Source organism: Giraffa tippelskirchi, chromosome 1 (assembly GCF_054371585.1).
Source record: "Giraffa tippelskirchi isolate mGirTip1 chromosome 1, T2T-mGirTip1v1.2.pri, whole genome shotgun sequence".
NCBI classification, from domain to species: Eukaryota; Metazoa; Chordata; class Mammalia; order Artiodactyla; family Giraffidae; genus Giraffa; species Giraffa tippelskirchi.
Window position 1 is genome coordinate 132,218,460 of NC_137275.1, and position 22,693 is coordinate 132,241,152.

At 43.4% G+C, this 22,693-nt stretch overlaps 1 protein-coding gene across 1 annotated transcript in view; it reads right to left on the bottom strand.

The window, feature by feature from the left end:
* Positions 1-22,693, bottom strand: part of ACO1 (aconitase 1) — a 66,174-nt gene that overhangs the window by 35,797 nt on the left and 7,684 nt on the right. The window contains exon 2 of the mRNA XM_081497505.1: positions 4,660-4,778. Coding sequence (XP_081353631.1) covers positions 4,660-4,756 — 97 coding nt within the window. The 5' untranslated portion in view covers positions 4,757-4,778. The remainder of the gene's footprint in view (positions 1-4,659; positions 4,779-22,693) is intronic.

Genomic DNA, 22,693 nt, shown 5'->3' on the forward strand with positions numbered 1-22,693 from the left:
TTGAAACATAAGAATACTGAATGGGTTTGAGACATTCAGTTATTAGAAAATACCTATAGCCTAGGCAAAAATAAAATATTACAGTTAATTCTTTCATAACCAGTGGCTGCCTAGCCTTAGAATCCAGTAACAGAGCTTCCTTCAAGTTATCATGAAAGAAATCAGTCTAGATTATTTAATTTGCTGTATTACTGTTACTGAGGAAAACACACACACACACACACACATACACAGAGTAGTATTTCTTATGAAACCTCAGTGTGTAAGAAATGAGAAAATAACCCTTTTACAGTGAATAAAATAAGACCAAAGAATAGTCATATATACCTTTCAAAGGAAATAAACACCTAAAACTCCATGGAGTACGGTCATTGGTAACCATGTTTTTTAGAATAAGACAATGGTAATTTTTAAGAAAATTTATTTTGTTTATAAAAGAAGTGGTTCATCTTGATACATAAGAATTATTCACTAGTATATCCAGAAAAGGCACGAGTACAAAGGCAGAAAAGCACAGGAGTTGGGACAAAAAAGGCTTTTGTTTTCATCCTCTTCCGCTATCTTTTTGCTGTTGTTCAGTTGCCAAGTTGTGTCTGACGCTGCGCGCCATGGACTGCAGCACGCCAGGCTTCCCTGTCCTTCACTATCTCCCTGAGTTTGCTCTAACTCATGTCCATTGAGTCAGTGATGCCATCCAACCATCTTATCCTGCGTCGTTCCCTTCTGCTCTTGCCCTCAGTCTTTCCTAGCATCAGGGTCTTTTCCAGTGAGTCAGCATCAGGTGGCCAAAGAATTGGAGCTTCAGCTTTAGCATCGATCCTTCCATGAATATTCAGGGTAGATTTCCTTTAGGATTGACTGGTTTGATCCAATGGATGTTGGCAATTTGATCTCTGGTACCTCTGCCTTTTCTAAATCCAGCTTGTACATCTGGAAGTTCTAGATTCACATACTGCTGAAGCCTAGCTTGAAGGATTTTGAGCATTACCTTGCTAGTATGTGAAATGAGTACAATTGTGTGGAAGTCTGAACATTCTTTTGCATTACCTTTCTTTGGAATTGGAATGAAAACTGACCTTTTCCAGTCCTGTGGCCATTGCTGAGTTTTTCAAACTTGCTGGCATATTGAGTGCAGCACTTTCACAGCATCATCTTTTAGGATTTGAAATAGCTCAGCTGGAATTCCATCACCTACACTACCTTTGTTTGTAGTAATGCTTCCTAAGGCCCACTTGACTTCACACTCCAAGAAATCTGGCTCTAGGTGAGTGATCATACCATCATGGTTATCTGGGTCATTAAGAACTTTTAGTACAGTTCTGTGTATTCTTGCCATCTCTTCTTAATCTTTTCTGCTTCTGTTAGGTCCTTGCTGTTTCTGTCCTTTATTGTGCCCATCTGTGCATGAAATATTCCCTTGGCATCTCTATTTTCTTGAAGAGATCTCTAGTCTTTCCCATTCCATTGTTTTTTCTCCTAACTTTTTCAGCTTTGCATTGTTCACTAAAGGCTTTCTTATCTCTCTTTGCTTTTCTCTGGAACTCTCCCTTCAGTTCGGTGTATCTTTCCCTGCCTTTCGCTTCTCTTCTTTTCTCAGCTATTCGTAAGTCCTCCTCAGACATTTTGCCTTCCTGCATTTCTTCTTCTCGGGGATGGATTTGGTCACTACCTCCTGTACAGTGTTATGAACCTCCATCCATAGTTCTTCAGGCATTCTGTCTACCAGATCTAATCCCTTAAATCTATTTGTCACCTCCAGTGTATAATCATAAGGGATCTGATTTAGGTCATACCTGAATGGCCTAAAAGACACTTACTCCTTGAAAGGAAAGTTATGACCAACCTAGACAGCATATTAAAAAGCAGAGACATTACTTTGCCAACAAAGGTCCGTCTAGACAAGGCTATGATTTTTCCAGTAGTCATGTATGGATGTGAGAGTTGGACTATAAAGAAAGCTGAGCACTGAAGAATTGATGCTTTTGAACTGTGGTGTTGGAGAAGACTCTTGAGAGTCCCTTGGACTTCAAGGAGATCCAACCAGTCCATCCTAAAGGGGATCAGTCCTGGGTGTTCATTGGAGGGTCTGATGTTGAAGCCGCAACTCCAATACTTTGGCCACCTGATGTGAAGAGCTGACTCATTGGAAAAGACCCTGATGCTGGGAAAGATTGAGGGCAGGAGGAGAAGGGGACGACAGAGGATGAGATGGTTGGATGGCATCACTGACTCAATGGACATAGTCTGGGTGGACTCTGGGAGTTGGTGTTGGACAGGGAAGCCTGGTGTGCTGCAGCTCATGGGGTTGCAAAGAGTCGGACACGACTGAGTGACTGAACTGAACTGAATGGCCTAGTGGTCTTCCCTACTTTCTTCAATTTGAGCTTTAATTTTCCAATAAGGTGCTGATGGTCCGAGCCACAGTCAGCTCCAGGTCTTGTTTTTGCTGACTGTATAGAGCTTCTCCATCTTCGGCTGCAAAGAATACAGTCAATCTGATTTTGGTATTGACCATCAGGTGATGTCCATGTGTAGAGTTGTCTCTTGTGTTGTTGGAAAAGGGTGTTTGCTCTGACCAGTATGTTCTCTTGGCAAAACTTTTGTTAGCCACTTTTGTTAGCCTTTGCCCTGCTTCATTCTGTACTCCAAGACCAAACATATCTGTTACTCCAGGTATCTCTTGACTTCCTACTTTTGCATTCCAGTCCCCTATGATGAAAAGGACATTTTTTTTTTTTTTTTTGGTGTTAGTTCTAGAAGGTCTTGTAGGTCTTCATAGAATTGTTCAACTTTAGCTTCTTTGGCATTAGTGGTTGGGGCATAGACTTGAATTACTGTGATGTTGAATGGTTTGCCTTGGAAACAAACAGAGATCATTCTCTCATTTTTGAGACTGCACCCAAGTTCTGCATTTCAGACTCTCTTGTTGACTGTGAAGGCTACTCCATTTTTTTCTTAGGGATTCTTGTCCACAGAAATCAATATAATAGTTATCGTTATTAAAGTCTCCCATTCCCATTTTAGTTCATTCCCATTTTAGTTCAGTGATTCCTAAAATGCCAATGTTCACTCTTGCCAGTTCCTTTTTGACCACATCCAATTTACCTTGATTTATGGACCTAACATTTCAGGTTCCTATTCAATACTGTTCTTTACAGCATCGGACTTTACTTTTACCACCAGACACAGCACAACTGGGCGTCCTTTCCACTTTGGCTTGGCCTCCTCATTCTTTCTGAAGCTATTTCTCTGCTCTTCCCCAGTAGCATACTGGACACCTACAGACCTGGGAGGCTCATCTTTCAGTGTCATATCTTTCTGCCTTTTCATACTGTTCATGGGGTTCTCAAGGCAAGAATACTGGAGTGCTTTGCCATTCCCTTCTCCAGTGGACCACATTTTGTCAGGCCCTGACTAGCAGGGACATGCCCTTCAGCTGTTCCATGTAGCTGGAGGACATGCCCAGTGCCCTGGCTGTCCCACTGCTGGTTCTTGTTGAGTGTGTAAACCTTCATTGGCTGCTGGGTGTGTTGGTCAACATTCCACCTGGGGGCCTGGGCAAAGGCCCTGCTGGAGTTGTTGGCTGGAGCTGACTGATGTTGGAGGAAGCCCAGGAGCGCAGGGCTCTCCAGCCTCTCTGCTGCCACTGCTCGCCTGAGGGCCAATCCGCCATCCGATGGCCTGACTGTTGCTCCTGGCTGCCTACTACCTACATTGGTCAGTCAGTCAGTTCAGATGCTCAGTCGTGTCTGACTCTTTGCGACTTCATGAATCACAGCACGCCAGGCTTCCCTGTCCATCACCAACTCCTGGAGTCTACCCAAACCAATGTCCATCGAGTTGGTGATGCCATCCAGCCATCTCATCCTCTGTCGTCCCCTTCTCCTCCTGCCCCCAATCCTTCCCAGAATCAGGGTCTTTTCCAATGAGTCAACTCTTTGCATCAGGTGGCCAAAGTACTGGAGTTTCAGCTTCAACATCAGACCCTCCAATGAACACCCAGGACTGATCTCCTTTAGAATGGACTGGTTGGATCTTCTTGCAGTCCAAGGGACTCTCAAGAGTCTTCTCCAATACCACAGTTCAAAAGCATCAATTCTTCGGCACTCAGCTGTCTTCACAGTCCAACTCTCACATCCATACATGACTACTGGAAAAACCATAGCCTTGATGAGACAGACCTTTGTTGGCAAAGTAACGTCTCTGCTTTTAAATATGCTATCTAGGTTGGTCATAACTTTCCTTCCAAGGAGTAAGCGTCTTTTAATTTCATGGCTGCAAACACCATCTGCAGTGATAGTTGTTATTTAATCATGTCATTGACTCTCTTTGGGCCTCAGCTTCCTCAGGACTTTTTAATGTTTTTGAATATAGCCTGATAGGCTTGTTATTCAGATTAAATAATATACATGTACAAACACTTTCTATACCAAGTGTTATATAAATGTTACATGTATATAATCATTATCTACTTGAAAATGAGCAATGTAAGAAGGGTGTGTGTGTGTATTTGTGTGGTTAATCCAAGACCATTCAGCCATTCTCTGCTACTCCCTCTTCCAACTCTCCTAAAAGCTGATTTAATAGGTAGTTTACTTATTATGCAACTGATATTCCAATTGCTATCAGAGCATTTATATCAAAGAGCCATGTACCTACCATATCTGGAATCCTCCAATTTATTCAAATTAAAGAATTTCTTTCCTGGTTGCGCAGGATCCAAAGGTTCAACAAGCTGTGCAAATGGGTTGCTCATGATTCCTGATGACCACGTGTCCCTGAAAAGGACAGAGAACATTTAATTTCTACTCTCAAAGCTGGATTTTATTTATTCCAACGAGTATTTGCCCTCTTTAACAATTATGATACACACTGACTTCAAGAAATCACTTATTATCTTTTCAGAGTAGTGGGAAGGTGGGACACAAATGAATACCAGAATGATATTCTTAGCAAAGAAAATGACCTCTGTGAAGCTCCTGTGAAAGCTAGCATTCATCTCTCGAGAGTGTACAATTCCAAACTTCTTTTGTCTTATATCTACAACTTTCCAACATGACGGCACTGATAAGACATGAGGAAGAAGGGAAATGAAGGAAGTGTCTCATGGGAAACCGCAAACATGAACATCTGAGCCGGATTCATGGTTTGCTTGATAGGAGGTAAGAGGTCTGGAGCAGGTGACATTGTACAACTACATAAACCCTGAACTCTGGAAGAGTGGGCTTGAAAACAGCTGTTTTCTTTTGTAACTGCCTCTGTAGCATTTTAAATAAACTTGTTAGTTAGAAGTCTTCTGGACTCACTTTTACATACGGTAGCAAAAGTGTGTTCACATCAAGGAATCTTTAAGGTACCTGGTGGATGTACAAAAGGCCAAACTCCCAAATAAGTCTGGAGAGGACCCTCTACCCCAGCTCCAGGCAGAACTTCCTCCTGTATCTTTTTATAAATTGTAAGCGGTGAATAAAAAAGATCTGGCCTGCACCATACAGATAAACAGCGATTCAAATAATTATACAACTTAGAGCAAAACATTCCAGGGTAGGAGCTGGAAGACTTGCTTTCTAGATCTACCTCTTTGGCGAAAATCATTATCAGTCCATTCTTCAGTCTTAATTGTATACAAGAATAGTAAAATTTCCCTACTTAATCCAAGGTTTTATGAATAAATATTTAAAAGTTCAACCTATTTTGGGGATGACTGATATGAAATGATCAACATATTACTATAAAATGAAAAACAACGAAAAGATATGTATCTCGATAAACCCATCATAAATTGAAAATACCATAAGCTGAAATGTATTTAATGTACTAAGCTACTGAACATCACAGCTTAGCCAAACCTACCACAGATATTCTCAGAACTCTTAACGCTAGCTTACAGTTGGGCAAGATAACCTAACACAGAGTTGAATATCTCATGTAATGTATTGACTACTGTATTGAAAATGAAAAACAGACTGGCTGTTTTGAGTACAGAATGGTTGTGAGGTTGTTCATCCCAGTGATGGTGTGACTGACTGGGAGCTGCGGCTGCTGCTACTCACGATCACAACAGAGTACAGTACTGCCTATCACCAGCCCGGGCAAGGATCAAAACTCAAAATTCAAAGTGTGTTTCTACTGAATGCCTATAGCTTTTGCACCAAAGTGGTAAAAAAATTGTAAGTTGAACCATTGTAAATCGAGGACCGTTTGTAGAGAAAAAAACTGTTTGTGAGGATGAACAGTGACAGTGGGCCTTGTCTCCAGAGACAGGCCCATATTTTCATCAAGACACAAAACAGACTGGTTCCTTTAGTGAATGAGTGAGTGAAAGTCGCTCAGTCGTGTCCAACTCTTTGCAACCGCGTGGACTGTAGCCTGCCAGGCTCCTCTGTCCACAGGATTCTCCAGACAAGAATACTGGAGTGGGTTGCCATTCCCATCTCCAGGGGATCTTCCCAACCCAGGGGTCAAACCTGGGACTCCTACACTACATGCAGATTCTTTATTGTCTGAGCCACGAGGGATATCTGTCCTTTAAGAGGGACAGATGTCTCAAAGTCAGGACTGGGAGAAGGACTCACATTCATTGTATATCCTTTGGTATTGTTTGCATTTTAAACTGAGTACAAATAAAATTGTTTGAAAATCAATTAAGAACTTAGAATGTGTTCGTCCACTCTGTCTGAAGTCCAGTGATGGGCCGTTCTGATGAGAGGCAGCTGAGTGAGGAGTAGCCCTGCCTTCCTGGAGTTCCCCGTGTAGGAGGGCCAGGATGGTCCGGGCACCTGTAATGGACAGGAGAGAATGCAGTGGAAAGGCATGTGTGTGTGAGAGAGACAGTGTGGGTGAGTGTGTGTGTGTCTGTGTAGAGGTGGGGGGTGGGGAACGGGTCTGACCGGCACCTTGTTGCTAGGAGTGGCTTCTTTCCCTTGGACCCACATGGATTTTTTAAAAAAATCTTTACTGAATTTGTTATAGTATTGCTTTTGCTGTGTATGTTCTGGTTTTTGGGCCTCAAGGCATGTGGGATCCTAGCTCCCCAACCAGGGATCGAACTGGCACTCCCTGCATTGGATGGCAAAGTCTTAACCAGTGGGCCGCCGTGGAAGTCCCATCCCATGTGGTTTTTGCTGGAGTTGCCATTTGGTGGAGGAGACTAAAGGCCAAGTGACTGCCTTCTCTAGGAAATCTGGAACTGAAACTAAAGAAAGGCCAGCAGGGGACGCTGGGGCATGTTGCAACTCTATTTATAAAAGTACGCACCCCAGGTCATCTGCAGTAGAATTACCTGGGGATCTTTCTTGTTAAAAATAGACTCCTGAGTCCCCCTACCTCCACCCCCCACCCCAGGCTGCTGAATCAGAAGGGACTGGGGAAGCAGCAGGACCCAATAATCTCCTGGGTGTCTCTAGCAGGTGTCCAGTCTGAGAATCACTGCCGGACAGTGTGGAGGGTCAGGTGAGGAACGCCCACTTAGTTCAGAAGGCAGTGAGGTACAGTGGAAAGGAGATGTGTAAGATGGCGAGGGAATGAAACCAAAACACCTCCCCAATTCAGGAAGGGGCCCTGAACAAGGGAAGCAGGCAGCGCCCGGCCAGGCAGCTCAGGCATTGTTTGCGCAGCCAAGGGAGCAGCACCCACTTGGCTCCAGCCACAGGCTGCATGCAGGAACGCCAGTCCGGTGTGGACGGTTCAAGCGAGGCTGGCAATCTGGATTTCCACACAAACTCTCTTGATTTACAAATGTTGGTAACTAAATTTTCGTAAACGATTGAGTGGGCCTGCACCATGATGGCCAAACCAAACACGCCCATGGGCGAGCCCTGACCTGTATTCTCACTCAGCCTGGAAGATGTTTTGGAGGAATGGTAGGAAACTAAAGAGAAAACCTGGGCAAGGAAACTCTGGAAGTGCTGGGGACCTTTTGCTGAACCAGGCATGGTGGGCAGGTCATATCTTTAAAAAGTCTTCAGTCAACATCACTCATTATTAGAGAAATGCAAATCAAAACCACAATGAGGTATCATTTCACACCAGTCAGAATGGCTGCTATCCAAAAGTCTACAAGCAATAAATGCTGGAGAGGGTGTGGAGAAAAGGGAACCCTCTTACGCTGTTGGTGGGAATGCAAACTAGTACAGCCACTAGGGAGAACAGTGTGGAGATTCCTTAAAAAACTGGGAATAGAACTGCCATATGACCCAGCAATCCCACTGCTGGGCATACACACGGAGGAAACCAGAATTGAGAGAGACACGTGTACCCCAATGTTCATCGCAGCACTGTTTACAATAGCCAGGACATGGAAGCAACCTAGATGTCCATCAGCAGACGAATGGATAAGGAAGCTGTGGTACATATACACAATGGAATATTACTCAGCCATTAAAAAAAATACATTTGAATCGGTTCTATTGAGATGGATGAAACTGGAGCCCATTATACAGAGTGAAGTAAGCCAGAAAGAAAAACACCAATACAGTATACTAATGCATATATATATGGAATTTGAAAGATGGTAACGATAACCCAATATGCGAGACAGAATAAGAGACACAGATGCATAGAACAGTCTTATGGACTCTGAGGGAGAAGGTGAGGGTGGGACGTTCTGGGACAATAGCATTGAAACATGTATATTATCATATGTGAAACAGAACACCATTCCATGTTCGATGCATGAGACAAATGCTCAGGGCTGGGGCCATGGGATGACCCAGAGGGATGGGATGGGGAGGGAGGTGGGTGAGGGGTCCAGGAAGGGGAACACATGTAAACCCATGGCTGATTCATGTCAATGTATGGCAAAAACTATTACAATATTGTAAAGTAATTAGCCCCCAACTAAAATAAATAAATTTATTAAAAAAAAAAAAGTCTTAAGTCACATTGAATCATTCCTGTTTCTCTGTCAAGCCCTAAAGGGGCTCAGTTTGCCAAAATTCTATGGGCAAACCAGTTGCTAAATTGTACCCATATCTGCCATGATGTGGTGAGGACTCAACGTGTCAGTTTGCTTCCCTGAAGCTTGCAAATGTGGGCTTCCCAGGTGGCGCTAGCAGTAAAGAACCTACTTGCCAATGCACAAGGCATGAGACGCAAGTTCGATCCCTGGGTCAGGAAGATCCCCTGGAGGAGGGCATGGCAACCCACTCCAGTATTCTTGCCTGGAGAATCTCATGGACAGAGGAGCCTGGCGGGCTACAGTCCACGGGGTTGCAAGGAGTCGAACATGACTAAAGCGACTCAAGCCCCCAGCAGAACTCTGGAAGTCTTACATGATTCTTGCTGTTCCTACCACCCTACAAAGCCAGCTGGTATTTCAGGATGCATATATGTCTCCCTGGTGGCTCAGATGGTAAAGAATCTGCCTGCAGTGCGGGAGACCCGGGTTTGATCCCTGGGTCGGGAAGATCCCCTGGAGAAGGAAATGGCAACCCACTCCAGTATTCTTGCCAGGATAATCCTGTGAACAGAGGAGCCTGGCGGGCTACAGTCCATCGGGTCGCAAAGAGTCAGACATGACTGAGCAACTTTCACTCACTCACACGTGGTGACCAGTGTGGCTCTTGTAGAAAATATGTTGTGTAACGCACTGTCCATCTGCCTCCTTTTTTTCTTTAAAAACTACATAATTATCTAGTTTCAGTACATAAATGAAGGAAATCTTACTTGCAGAAGTTAGGAGACAGACGAACCAATTACTAAGTATCAGGATGTACCATTGGCTTCATACCATCTTCTATAACTCTGGCCACAACTCTGTAAATTTCAGCCTGTCATTACTCTCATTTTACAGCAGAGAAGACTGCAGCTCTGAGACATGGATAGCTCGCCGAAGGGCATACATCCAGTTAGAGGCAGAGCTAGGCTTTGATCTCTGACTTTCTCTACCAGCTCCTTGGGGCCACTTCTCTAGGTGTGGCAACTCCTCCTCGGAAGGAGGTGCTGGCTGGAAGCCACCAAGCAACCCCTAGTGTTGATAAAAAGCCAGGAGACTTGTGGGCCTGCAAAATTCTCCTACAAGTCTCGGTTTTGAATACTAGATTTGACTTTCCTTCTTTCTAGGGCTCAGCCAGCACAGTGGCCTGGGCTGGGCATTGATTGCCACATGTTCCTTGCCACTCTGAGCCCCAGGTCAGTGGAAAGCAACAGCAGCTGTGTTTTTGCAACCCCAAACTGGTTTTGCTTGGAAGTTGGGAAATGTCTACTCCCCACTTCCCCCCACCCCCACCCCTGCTTTAAACCTGGAGGGTTCTGGAAATCAGAGCCACTCCACAGTTTCACTCACTCTATCGTTTGTATTTCAAACGACCTTATAGGAGTTCACAGTGCTTCAGGAACCCCAAAAGGGAGCCAAAGTGACCACATTCCAAGCAGGGTGTGAGGAGAAGGATCTCTGGCTTGGGGACAAGCCAGACCAGAGTAGAATCTACGCATCAGGGATATATGTAGGTCTGCCTGACCCTCACCAGAACCCTCAAACCCCGTCCCCAAGCCTCGAGTATTATTACTGCGGGACCTGCAGGCCCCAAATTATCCCGAGATCTGTGATTTTGCTGGAAACCCCACCAACTGGCCAGGGAATCCTGTCTACTTCCACAGTCACAGAAGCCACAGACCCCATTGTTTCAATTCCTTCCCTATCTGCTGTGCACTGTTCCTTTTTTTCTGTTTTATCTAATCCCCATTCAATACTAAGGAAAGAGAGGAATGTACAAACAGGATTGTTTTGGAGAGAGTGGAGTGTTATACTAGGTTTTTTCTTTTATGGAGGGAGGAAAGGTTAGTGTATACATGGAAATATGTTTGGGTTGCTGCCTCTTCTGTTCCACAGAATAAGGTGGTACTGCATGGAGGCAAAGGATAAAAAGAGGAAAAGAAAAGCAGAAAAGAGATTTTTTTAAAAAAGAAGAAAGGAAAGCAGGGGAAGTGTTATATTTAAGCAGCGAGTTTGCAGCTCATTCAGCACTTGTCCTTCCTGAACACTTGTGTTGAGAAGACCAGAATTGCTGACCTCTGCCTCCGAATCAAGCGGGGCCCAGGGACAGTTCTTAAAGAAAAAGAAGCCAAAAAGAGACCTTTGTACTGTTTCTGAAACCCTTCACTACATCTGTGCACATTTTGAAAGAAAAGATAATTGTTTGGTAGAGAAATGGTGTTTCTCAAAGCTAACCCATCCTGAAATACCAGCTGGGTCACTTAGCATGATCCTTATTGGTACATTCTGTGCCCAGAGGAGTGGGAATGGGGTAGGGAGTGCTGGACACCAGAAGTTTAAAGTAAATCACTAAAAATACTAAACAGGAGGCGTGGGTGGGCAGATCTGAGACATTTACCAAGTGAACTGTGCTCCTTGTGAAAAGCTCAGTGCAGAGATCCTCTCCAGCCACAGACAGTGTTGCTGCCAACTGATCTTGGCCCCAGTTTAGGACACGGGCAGGAGACTTGGAAAGGCACCTTCACTTGTGCACATGCCACATGGCATTAACCCATCACCATGCCCTGTGTGCTTGTGCTCAGTCGCTCAGTCGTGTCCGACTCTTTGAGACCCCGTGGACTGTAACCCACCAGGCTCCTCTGTCCATGGGGATTCTCCAGGCAAGAATACTGGCGTGGGTTGCCATGCCCTCCTCCAGGGGTTCTTCCCAACCAAGGGATCGAACCCTGGTCTCCCGCATTGCAGGCAGATTCTTTTACCGTCTGAGCCATCAGGGAAGCCCACAACGCCCTAGGTGAGCATAGTAGATGCTGAGGATGTAATGAGATAAATCAGAGAATGTTGAGCCTTCCTGAAAGAACCTTAGATATCACTAACATTCCCCTGATGAGGAAATAGAGGCCCTAAAAAGAAGGTGATAGCCTGGGGGTCACAGGATTGTAAGTGGCAGAACGAGGAAGAAAATATATCTGATTTTCCTTCCAATTAAAAGTACATTTCCCTGGCAGGGGGAAAAAAAACACCTTAAAATCCTCCATAAATAGAGTTAAAAAAGTACTACTTAGACATATTACAGTCTTCTGGCACTTTCATGAGTTAGTTTTATAATCATTCACTGAACTTTCTAAGATTTAAAATTCCAGAGAACTGACTGACAGCTAAACTTCGGGAAAACAACTTGTGGTTAAGTTTTTAACCATCTGGATGTTCTGGATGACTAGTTTATTCCAAGAGAGGCAGAGGAGTAAGGGCAAATCAATCCTATAGATGTAAATATCAGACTCACATACTATTGTATAAGTAAATAAATTAAAAAAAAAGAAAGATACAAAGTTAAGGTATACAGATAGTTAACAGTCACATGAAAAGATGTTCAACATGGCTTCTCATCAGAAAAACGCAAACCAAGACCACAATGTCTGTGGTTTTGCAAATCAAAACCAGTCCCACACCGATAAAAATGGCTATCACGAAAAAAGACCACAAATAACAAATAGTGGCCAGGATGTGGGGGAAAGGGAACCGTCATATGCTGTTGGTAGGAATGTCAACTCATACAGCCACTGTGGACAACAGTATGGAGGTTCTCAAAAAACTAAAACCAGAACTAACCAGCAATACCACTGCTGGGTATATATCCAAAGGAAACGCAAACACTAATTTGAAAAGATACATGGACCCCAATGTTCAAAGCAACATTCTTTACAATAACTAAGATACAGGAGTAACCTAAGTGTCTATCAACAGAGGAATGGATAGAGATGTGATATATATACACATATATATGATATATATGTGTAATGGAATACTACTCAGCATGAAAAAGAATGAAATTTTGCCATGTGTACCAACTAGACAATGGAAATAAGTCAGACAAATACTATATATTATCACATGTGGAATTGAAAGAATAAAACAAATGAACATAACAAAACAGAAACAACAGACACATAGATCAACAGGGAAGAACAGAAGGTTCAGAAATAAACTCACACACTGATGCTCAGTTAATCTACAATCAAGGAGGCAAAAATACACAATGCAGAAAAAATACTCTCTTCAGTAAGTGGTACTGGGAAAACTGGACAGCTACGTGTAAAAGAATAGCGTTAGGAAAATTTCTAATGTTATACACAAAATAAACTCAAAGTAGATTAAAAACCTAAATGTAAGACCAGAAACCATAAAACACCTTGAAGAAAACATCGGTGGAACACTCTCTGACATAAGCCATAGCAATATATTTTTGGACCTGTCTCCTAAAGCAAAGGAAACAAAAGCAAAAATAAAAATAAATCATGGGACCTAATTAAATATATAGCTTTTGGACAGCAAAGGAAACCATTGGCAAAATGAATACAACCTGTGGAATGATAGAAAATATTTGCAAATAATATGACCAATAAAGGGTTAGTTAAAATTCAAAATACATAAACAGCTCATACAATTCAATACCAGAAAAAAAAACCCAAACAACTCTATTTAAAAATAAGACCTAGAATAACCTATGTGAAATCTTAAAAATTAAACAAATTAGTGAATATTAAAAAGAAAAACCCCTCACAGATATAGAGAACAAACTAGTGGTTAACAGTGGGGAAGAGAGACGGTGAGGAGGGAAAGACAGGGGTAGAGGACTTCAAGGTATAAACTACTATGTATAAAATAAGCTACAAAGATATATTGTACAGCACAGGGATTATAGCCAATATTTTATAATAACCATAAGTGGAGTATAACCTTTAGAAATTGTGAATCACTATGGTATACACCTGAAACTTAGATCAGAAAAATATTGGTACAGTAAAATAAAATTTTAAAAACAGATATTCATTGTGGAAACATTAGCATATTCAAGTGAACAAAAAGAAGAAAATAAGTCATCTGTAACACCATGGTGTGGAGTTTCATTTAACATGAATTTTAAATGTATCTGGATTTTAAAAAAATGGATTAGACCTCACATTGTCTTGTAAACTGCTTTCCCCCTCACTCATCAGTAGACCACAAACATCTTCCTGGAGCCATCATGTGATTTTTTTTTCATGTGATATTTTATATCACTTTTAATACATCATAAAAATTTCTCCTTCAGACATATAACAGTTTAAATTTCTTATTATTAAAATATGTAGGTGGTGTCCAAGCATTAACATCAAACATTGCTTACAATCTTTGTATACACTTTTTTAGATAGGTCCTTAATCCATTTCCTCAAAATAAACCCTGAGCTTTCAATTCCTAGAAGTAGGACAGCTGGGTGGAAGGATCTGATAGCTCTCCATTTGGATGCACATCACCAAGCTGCCAGGGAAAGGCTGTACCAATTTTATGACCCTTCTCTGAAGCAGAGACTAAAAACAGAAGTGCCTAAACCAGGGAACATATTTTGTCTTTATCTTTTCCAAATTGAGAGATTAAAAAGTTAATCTTGGGCATTTGTCTAATGGCTAGTAAAGGTGAATACTTTTCCATCCTTCTGTTAGACATCTGAATGTCTTCTGTAAGCTCCCTGTCTGCCAGAAAGGCCAAATTGAGTGACGCTAAGATGGCCTCTGGTGACCAAATGTTCTCATATCTGAAGGGACTTCACTGAGTTATTTCTGTGGATGAGACTCAGCTCTGTAATTCTGGAGAGGCAAGGACTGCCCTTGGCCTCTATCTGATCTCAAGACCTGCAGTCTACAAGATTCCCCTTTACATGAAGGAAGCCCTGACAACCTGATGCACAACTTGACCCCATGCTCAGGTGCACTGTGAACCTCGCTGGTTAGAGCCGCACAAGTGACCAATTACTGACATCACGAGCAAAATATCTACTGGGATCAGTGAACTTTGCTACCTGTAATCCAGACCATTTCCAAGCCCAGGCAGCAGTCTTGCTAATGGCTTTTGTGAGGGAGACTGAGTAGCTTATGGGCAGTACACTGCTAAACTGTCGCTCTTGCTAGAAGACTGTTGTTGTAGTTGTTTAGTTGCTAGATCATGTCTCTCTGCGATCCCATGGACTGCAGCACACCTTCACTATCCTTCACTTCCCTGTCCTTTACTGTCTCCCGGAGTTTGCTCAAACTCATGTCCATTGAGTCAATGATGCCATCCAACTATCTAATCCTAGTTGCCCTCTTCTCCTACTGCCTTTAGTCTTTTCTAGCAGCAGGGTCTTTCCCAGTGAGTCAGCTCTTCATATCATGTGGCCAAAGTACTGGAGCTTCAGCTTTAGCATCAGTCCTTCCAATGAATATTTAGGGTCGATTTCCTTTAGAAGTGACTGGTTTGATCTCCTTGCAGTCCAAGGGACTCTCAAGAGCCTTTTCCAGCACCACAGTTAGAAAGCATCAGTTCTTCGGTGCTCAGCCTTCTTTACGGTCGTCCAACTCTCACATTCATACACGATTACTGGAAAAACCATAGCTTTGACTAGACGGTCCTTTGTCAGCAAAGTGATGTCTCTGCTTTTTTTTTTTTTTTAAAGATTTATTTATTTGGCTGTGGTGGGCCCTTGCTGCTGCACACAAGCTTTCTAGCTGCTGAGAGTGGAGACTGCTCTTTAGTTGCAGTGCTTGGGCCTCTCACTGCGGTGGCCTCTCCTGCTGCAGAGCACAGGGTCTAGGGTGTGCAGGCTACAGTAGTTGTGGCGTATGGGCTCTAGAATGCTGGCATGTGAGATCTTCCCAGACTAGGGATTGAACTGGTGTCCCCTGCATTGCAAGGTAGATTCTTAACCACTGGACCACCGGGGAAGCCTTGTCTCTCCTTTAGGTCTATGCTGTCTAGGTTTGTCATAGCTTTTATTTCAAGGAGCAAGCGTCTTTTAATTTCATTGCTACAGTCATCATCTGCAGTGATTTTGGAGCTCAAGAAAATAAAGTCTGTCACTGTTTCCACTGTTTCCGCAACTATTTGCCATGAAGTGATAGGACTGAATGCCATGACCTTGGTTTTTTCTATGTTGAGTTTTAAGGCAGTATTTTCACTCTCCTTTTTCACCCTCATCAAGAGGTTCTTCAGTTCCTTTTCACTTTCTGCCATAAAGGTGGCATTATATGCATATCTGAGGTTATTGATATTTCTCCCAGCAATCTTGATTCCAGCTTGAGCTTCATCCAGCCTGGAATTTCGCAAATATACTCTGCAAAGCAGTCAAATAAGCAGGGTGAAAATATACAGCCTTGACATACTCCTTTCTCATTCTGAACCAGTTCATTGTTCCACGTTCCATTCTAACTGTTGTTTCCTGACCTGTATACAGGTTTTGCACGAAACAGGTAAGGTGGTCTGGTAGTCCCACCTCTTTAAGAATTTTCCACAGTTTGTTGTGATCCACACAGTAAAAGGCTTTAGCGTTGTCAATGAAGCAGATGTTTTTCTGGAATTCCCTTGCTTTCTCTATGATCCAATGGATGTTGGCAATTTGATCTCTGGTTCCTCTGCCTTTTCTAAATCCAGTTTGTACATCTAAGTCCTTTGTTCACATACTACTGAAGTCTAGCTTGAAGGATTTAAGCATTACCTTGCTAGCACGTAAAATGAGTGCAACTGTGTGGTAGTTTGAACATTCTTTGGCATTCTTTGCCCTTCTTCAGGATTGGAATGAAAACTGACCTTCTCCAGTCCTGTGGCCATTGCTGTGTTTTCCAAATTTGTTGGCACATTGAGTGCAGCACTTTAACAGCATCATCTTTTACGATTTGAAATAGCTCAACTGGAATTCCATCACCTCCACTAGCTTTGTTCGTAGTGATGCTTCCTAATGCCCACTTGACTTCCAGGATGTCTGGCTCTAGGTGAGTGATCACACCATTGTGATTATCTGGGTCATTAAGACTTGTTTTATACAATTTTTCTGTGTATTCTTGCCACCTCTTCTTAATCTCTTCTGCTTCTGTTAGGTTCATACCGTTTCTGTCCTTTATTGAAGGGCAGAAGACTGCCTGGGACCACACAGCAGCTGACAGAGATGATATCTGTTTGGCACAGTCAGACTTGTACAGTTGTCTGCAATAGGTGAATGATTTTAGCTAAATGCCAACAATCGGATAAAATAAGATTCACCTTTTCAGGTCTCTTTCCAGCCTTTGGAGTATATAATTGTAATTATATTTAGCTGCTTCTGCTGTCAGAATTGAACCCTCTTAGGTTATTTTGTGACAGAGAAAGAAGCATGGATGTGAACGAACACTATGACCAACCACAGGATTCCCAAGCACCAGCAGGAAGGAGCAGAGGAAAACTGTAACCCAGGCAGCAGAACCCCTGTCAGTAGTGGGGTGGGGGGTCTCTTGTGCTATCCAAACACTTCATTTAAGAAGAGATGGGAAGTTGGGGACAGACAGGTATACGCTGTGTATTTACAATGGATAACCAACAAGGACCTACTGCAGAGTACAGGGAACTCGGCTCAATGTTATATGGCAGTCTGGATGGGAGGGGAGTTGCAGGGAGAATGGATACATGTATATGTATGGTTGAGTCCCTTTGCTGTTCACCTGAAACTACCACAATATTGTTAATAGGCTGTACCCCAGTACAAAATTAAAAATTAAAAGAAAAAACTATAGGGTGGGGAGAAAAGGGTTTGGGCGTGGGGTGGAGGCTGTGCATATCAGTTCCCTGGAAAGTTTGTATAGTTTGAAAGGCTTTCAGGTGATTCACTGAGAATCTCTGTGCTACGGTCTAAAGTACAGATAACACGCCCTCTGAATTATTTATTGAGTACATCTAAGACACACAGAATGGATTTTTTAAATCTGTGCAAACATCAGAAAGAGGTTTCTTCTGTAGTTCATATGGTTTACTCACCTTGCTTCTCACAGTTTCCTAAATATACCCTTCCTGATTTTTCCTAGCTTCCAAATCCAAAGTAACATAACATCACTGCATCTCTTAGAGTTCACTTCAGTTCACTCTCGAGATCAGCTGTGCTTCATTTTCTTCTGTTTAAAGAGAAATTAATTGGTCCCACTCCCAAACTGACTGCTGTGTATCTAAACATCATGCTACTTATAAACAGCTTTTTGTCAAAAGTGAGATTCCAAGGATGTCTATGTAAATATAAACAAGATTGAGGTCAGAACTGTTCAAGCCAGCAAACCACCATGGCTGGTTGACTTGGTTCTTTTACAAACGAGAGAGCTAGAAATGTTAGTTTTTTGCTTTATTTGATGCAGATGCATCTGGGAAGCTTGAATAGCTAAATATCTCTGAATTTTCCCAGCACATGTGTGTTAGTCACTCAGTTGTGTCTGACTCTTGTGACCCCATGAACTGTAGACTGCTAGGCTCCTCTGTCCATGGAATTCTCTAGGCAAGAATACTGGAGTGGGTTGCCATTCCCTTCTCCATGGGATCCTCTCACAGGGATCAAACCCAGGTCTCCTGTACTGCAGGCAGATTCTTTACTGTCTGAGCCACCAGGGAAGCCCAATTTTCAGAGACCAAATCATTTCTTTGATCTTCCTAGTGTTCATAAAAGTACTAGGGGAAAAAAAAAAACACGAAAAACAATACAAAAATCTCTTAAATGTGATACTTGCAACCAAAAGAATTTAAAAGGAGAAGTCATAAGTGCAATTATCTATTTTGGGAGAGAATGGGGAAAAAAAAAAAAAGGTAGTGTTGTTGTATGAAAAATGAGGCAAGAAAGGATGGTCATATCCCAGGTCTCAAGTGGCCAAGTGAGGGCCCTTGGCTTTGTGCAGGAAAGAATTCAAGGTGAGCCATAGTAAAGTGAAAGTGGGTTTATTTAGAGAGATACACACTCTGTCTATGGACAGAAGGTGAGAGGTGGCCCTAGGGCTTGGGGTCTTCTAGGAAAGTTAGAGCAGACCCTACGTGTAGGGGTGGTTAGTTTCCATGGGCTGGGGAATTTCACTGGATACTGAGGAGAAGGAATATTCTAACTATCTTGGTGAGGGGGTGGGGATTTCCAGGAGTTAGGGCAACTCCCACTTTTTGACTTTTTATGGTTGGCCCTATAACTGTCATGGCACTTGTGAGTCATTCAGCATATGCTAATGTATTACAGGGCTTCCCCAGTGGCTCAGATGGTAAAGAATCTGCCTGCAACGCAGGAGATCCGCATTCAATTCCTGGGTCGGGAAGACTCCTGGCGAAGGTAATGGCAACCCACTCCAGTGTTCTTAGCCTGGTGGGCTACAGTCCATGTGATCACAAAGAGTCAGACATGACTGAGCATTAATGTGTTACAGTGAGTGCACAATGAGGCTCAAGGTGTATGGGAAATTGAATCTTCTGCTATCTTGGACCTAGTGGATTCTAACCAGTTTCTGTCATATCCTCAGGATATGTTATTCTTTCAAAGGTTGTACCCTGTCCTCTTCCCTCCTGTCTCAGTGCAGAAGGAGGGACTTGGAGAAAGAATGGCTTTATAACAATATTAGCAAATCCATCAGCACATTTTTCTTGGGCACTAATTAATGCAAGGTACACTTTACACCACAAAAATTAACGAGACTCTGCCTTCAGAAAGCTTTGCAGTCACACAATAACTTGTCACTCTGGGTTACAATTTTAACTTATTACAAGTTAACTTATCACAACTTAACTTATTACAGTTTTAACTAACTCTTTTGTCTCATCCTGGACCACTAGCCAGAGTGCTCCACATATATTCCTAGAGTTTTTAAAAGAGCTGTAATAGTTTTTGAATGATTTAGTTTCATTCGAAATAAGCCACAGAGCCTTTCTGGGCCTCACTTTCCCAGTCTGTAACATAGGGTTACTTGATGATCTAAAAAGTCCCTTCTGGGTGAAAAAATTCTATAATTCATTCATTTATTTGTTCAATGTATCTTTACATTAACCATGTAATATGTTTTAGGCACTCAGGAACAAAATTGACAAAGCTCCCTCATGGTGCTTCCATTTCAGTAGAGGGAGACTAAACAAATAAATACAGGAACAGAATGTCAGACTGCGACCAGTTCCGTGGATAAAGCAGGACAAGGCAGTAGGGCATATTCTGCGAAGCATTATCAGGAGATCAAAGAAAGGCTCACAGACATGGAGCCACTTGAGAAAAACTGTGAAGGAAGTAAGGGGAATCTGGAGGAGGGGTCAGATCACATGCAAAGGCCCTGAGGTGGGTCTGAGGGAAGGCAGAATGGGGTGAGCAAGGGCAGAAAAGGAAAAGACTGAGGTGGGGTGTAGTAGAGTCAGTCACTGCAGGAACACGGACTAAGGAGCAACCACAAAGTGCTCTCCTAACTTTACACATGGTTTAAACTGTACATTTCCAACACCAGAATTTAGGTTTGGTAAGATATTAACTCATAATATGAAAACATTTGATTGTCATTTAAGAAGTAGCTACTTCCTGAAATCTAACCTTTCTGTTCCTCCAAACTTCATTAAGTAACATTGGAAATTTTCAGGATAGATCATAGAAGTGATCATGACTCACTCAGCAGATGTGCACAGCCACAGCCAAAGGCAGTGGTCAGAATCTGGGAGGACCAGAGCCCCGTGACCACGGCACTGTCTGATCAAGCACCCCTCACCTCTTTGAGGCTCAGTGCCCAAGACGGCACAATATCACATGCAATTTACAAAGCTTGCCTGACACATCTTTTAAGCTCCTTTTAAATTAACTACAGTAGCACAAACCCCAAAGAACAGAAATAGTTATTTTTATTTTCTGGTATCACTATGAGCCAATATGGATAGTTTCACAAGAAAGTCTTGGTGAACTTCACATTTATTATTCTGGAGATGCACTGAGAAAGGCAAGTCACTGTGGGGTCATGAAACATTTGTCTAGAGAACAAAGGAAGAAGCAGGACAGAGAGGGTCTTCCTTGGTGGTCCAATGGCTGACTCTGTGTTCCCAACGCAGGGGGCCCTGGTTTGATCCCTGGTCAGGGGACTAGATCACAGGTTGCAACTAATACCCGGTTCAGCCAAATAAATAAATAAATAACTTTTAAAAAAGGAAGAAACAGCAGCAGCAAGGGCAGGACCCATCAGAACTAGGTATCCTAACTAGCCCGCTGCTCTGGACCTCATCCTCTTCTCTTTGAGGCCAGTCCTCTTTAAGGCTGCCCTTCTTAAACTGTGGTTCCCTACCCTGCAGCAACCCACCATCACCAGTAGGGTTTCCAAAACGACACCTGCAGAGACCCCAGCCACGCCCTGATGTATGAGTCCCAGGGGCAAGGGAAGCAACGTGAGTCCCTCGAGCTCCTACCTCATTTAGTAGTTCCTTGGTAATGAACTTCTCTAACTCAACTTTTGGAAATTAGAAAGAGTGTCACCACAAAAGGGCTGAGCGTCAGGCTGCCAGAGGTCACTCTGGGCAGCATTTCTCTCCATGAATTCACCAAGGTTCTGAGGTGATCTGCCCCCACCCACTTCAGCCTGCTGGGATCCAACAGTGATGATTCATGCTGGTTAAGTTCTCAGAAGTTCGAGCTATAAACCCACGTTTCTTGGTTTTCCGGAAGAAAGGCAGCTGCAGAGAGGACCTGATGCTACTGTTTTCTCTCCCCATAGTCAGGCTGTTAGGAGCAGGAAAGCAGCTGCCAGATCGCAGGCATGCTGAAAGGGAACTCAAAGTCAAGTGCATCTGCCCTTAAGCCCAGCTCTTGAGCGATAATGCTCTAATCCCATCTCAGTGGCCCAAAGAGCCACGTAACAACCACATGCAATGGCCACTTCACTGGGTCAAAGATGGGACAAGTATTAAAGCAGCATTAGACGATGATGCATCTGGTTTCTGGGCCGCTGGCTTGTCTAAGAAAAAGGACTATGGCAGATTCAGTTCTACATTTGACCCTGAGAGACACTGATTTGACATTGATGGATAAAGACATGAGAGCTCCCCCCCCAACCCCACCTCCCCGTCATCTTCAGTTACACACAGACTGGTCAGGAGGTTATGACGCTATCAAGCAGTCCAACCTGCAGCAGTGGTGGATGCAGGCCGATAAAGGGAATTCTACGGGGGATTCCTTGGCAGTCCAGCAGTTAGGGCTCCACACTTCCACTATAGTGGGCACGGGTTCAATCCCTGGTCAGGGAACTAAGATCCCACATGCCTCACAATGCTGCCAAAAATAAGCAGACAAAAGAAGCATCTAAGGAGAGCACCCGATCCAGTATGGGAAGGGGTCAGGAAGGCCTCTGGGGACAGGTGACACCATGCATGAGCCTTCGAGAACTACACTGAGAGGGAGTCAGGGAAAAAAATATTCTGAGCAGAGAAGACAGCACATGTGAAGGTATGGAACTGAGACCCTGTGGATGTCACAGAGCAGTTCCACGTGTCTGAAGGAAAGGCTCATGATGGCGGGGCTCAGAGGAGAGGGGAGGGGTGGGGCCCATATCACGAGGGACCTCGCAGAAAGGTGCAGAAAGACTTGAAGGGAGGCATGGTAAAAGGTTCTTAGCTGAAATCTTCAAGACCTGATTGGATATTATACATCACTCTGGTAGAGGTGGCTTCCCAGGTGGCGCTCATGATAAAGAACCCACCTTCCAATGTAGGAGACATAAAGAGATGCGGGTTGGATCCCTGGGTAGGGAAGATCCCCTGGAGGAGGGTATGGCAACCCACTCCAGTATTCTTGGTTGGAGAATCCCATGGACAGAGGAGCCCGGTGGTCTACAGTCCATAGGCTACACAGAATAGGACACGACTGAAGCGACTTAGCATGCACGCACACTGGTTGAGGTAGGAGCTAATGCGGGGAAGGATGCTAGACTGGCGTCAGGGATGCAGGTTATGGTGCTGTTGCAG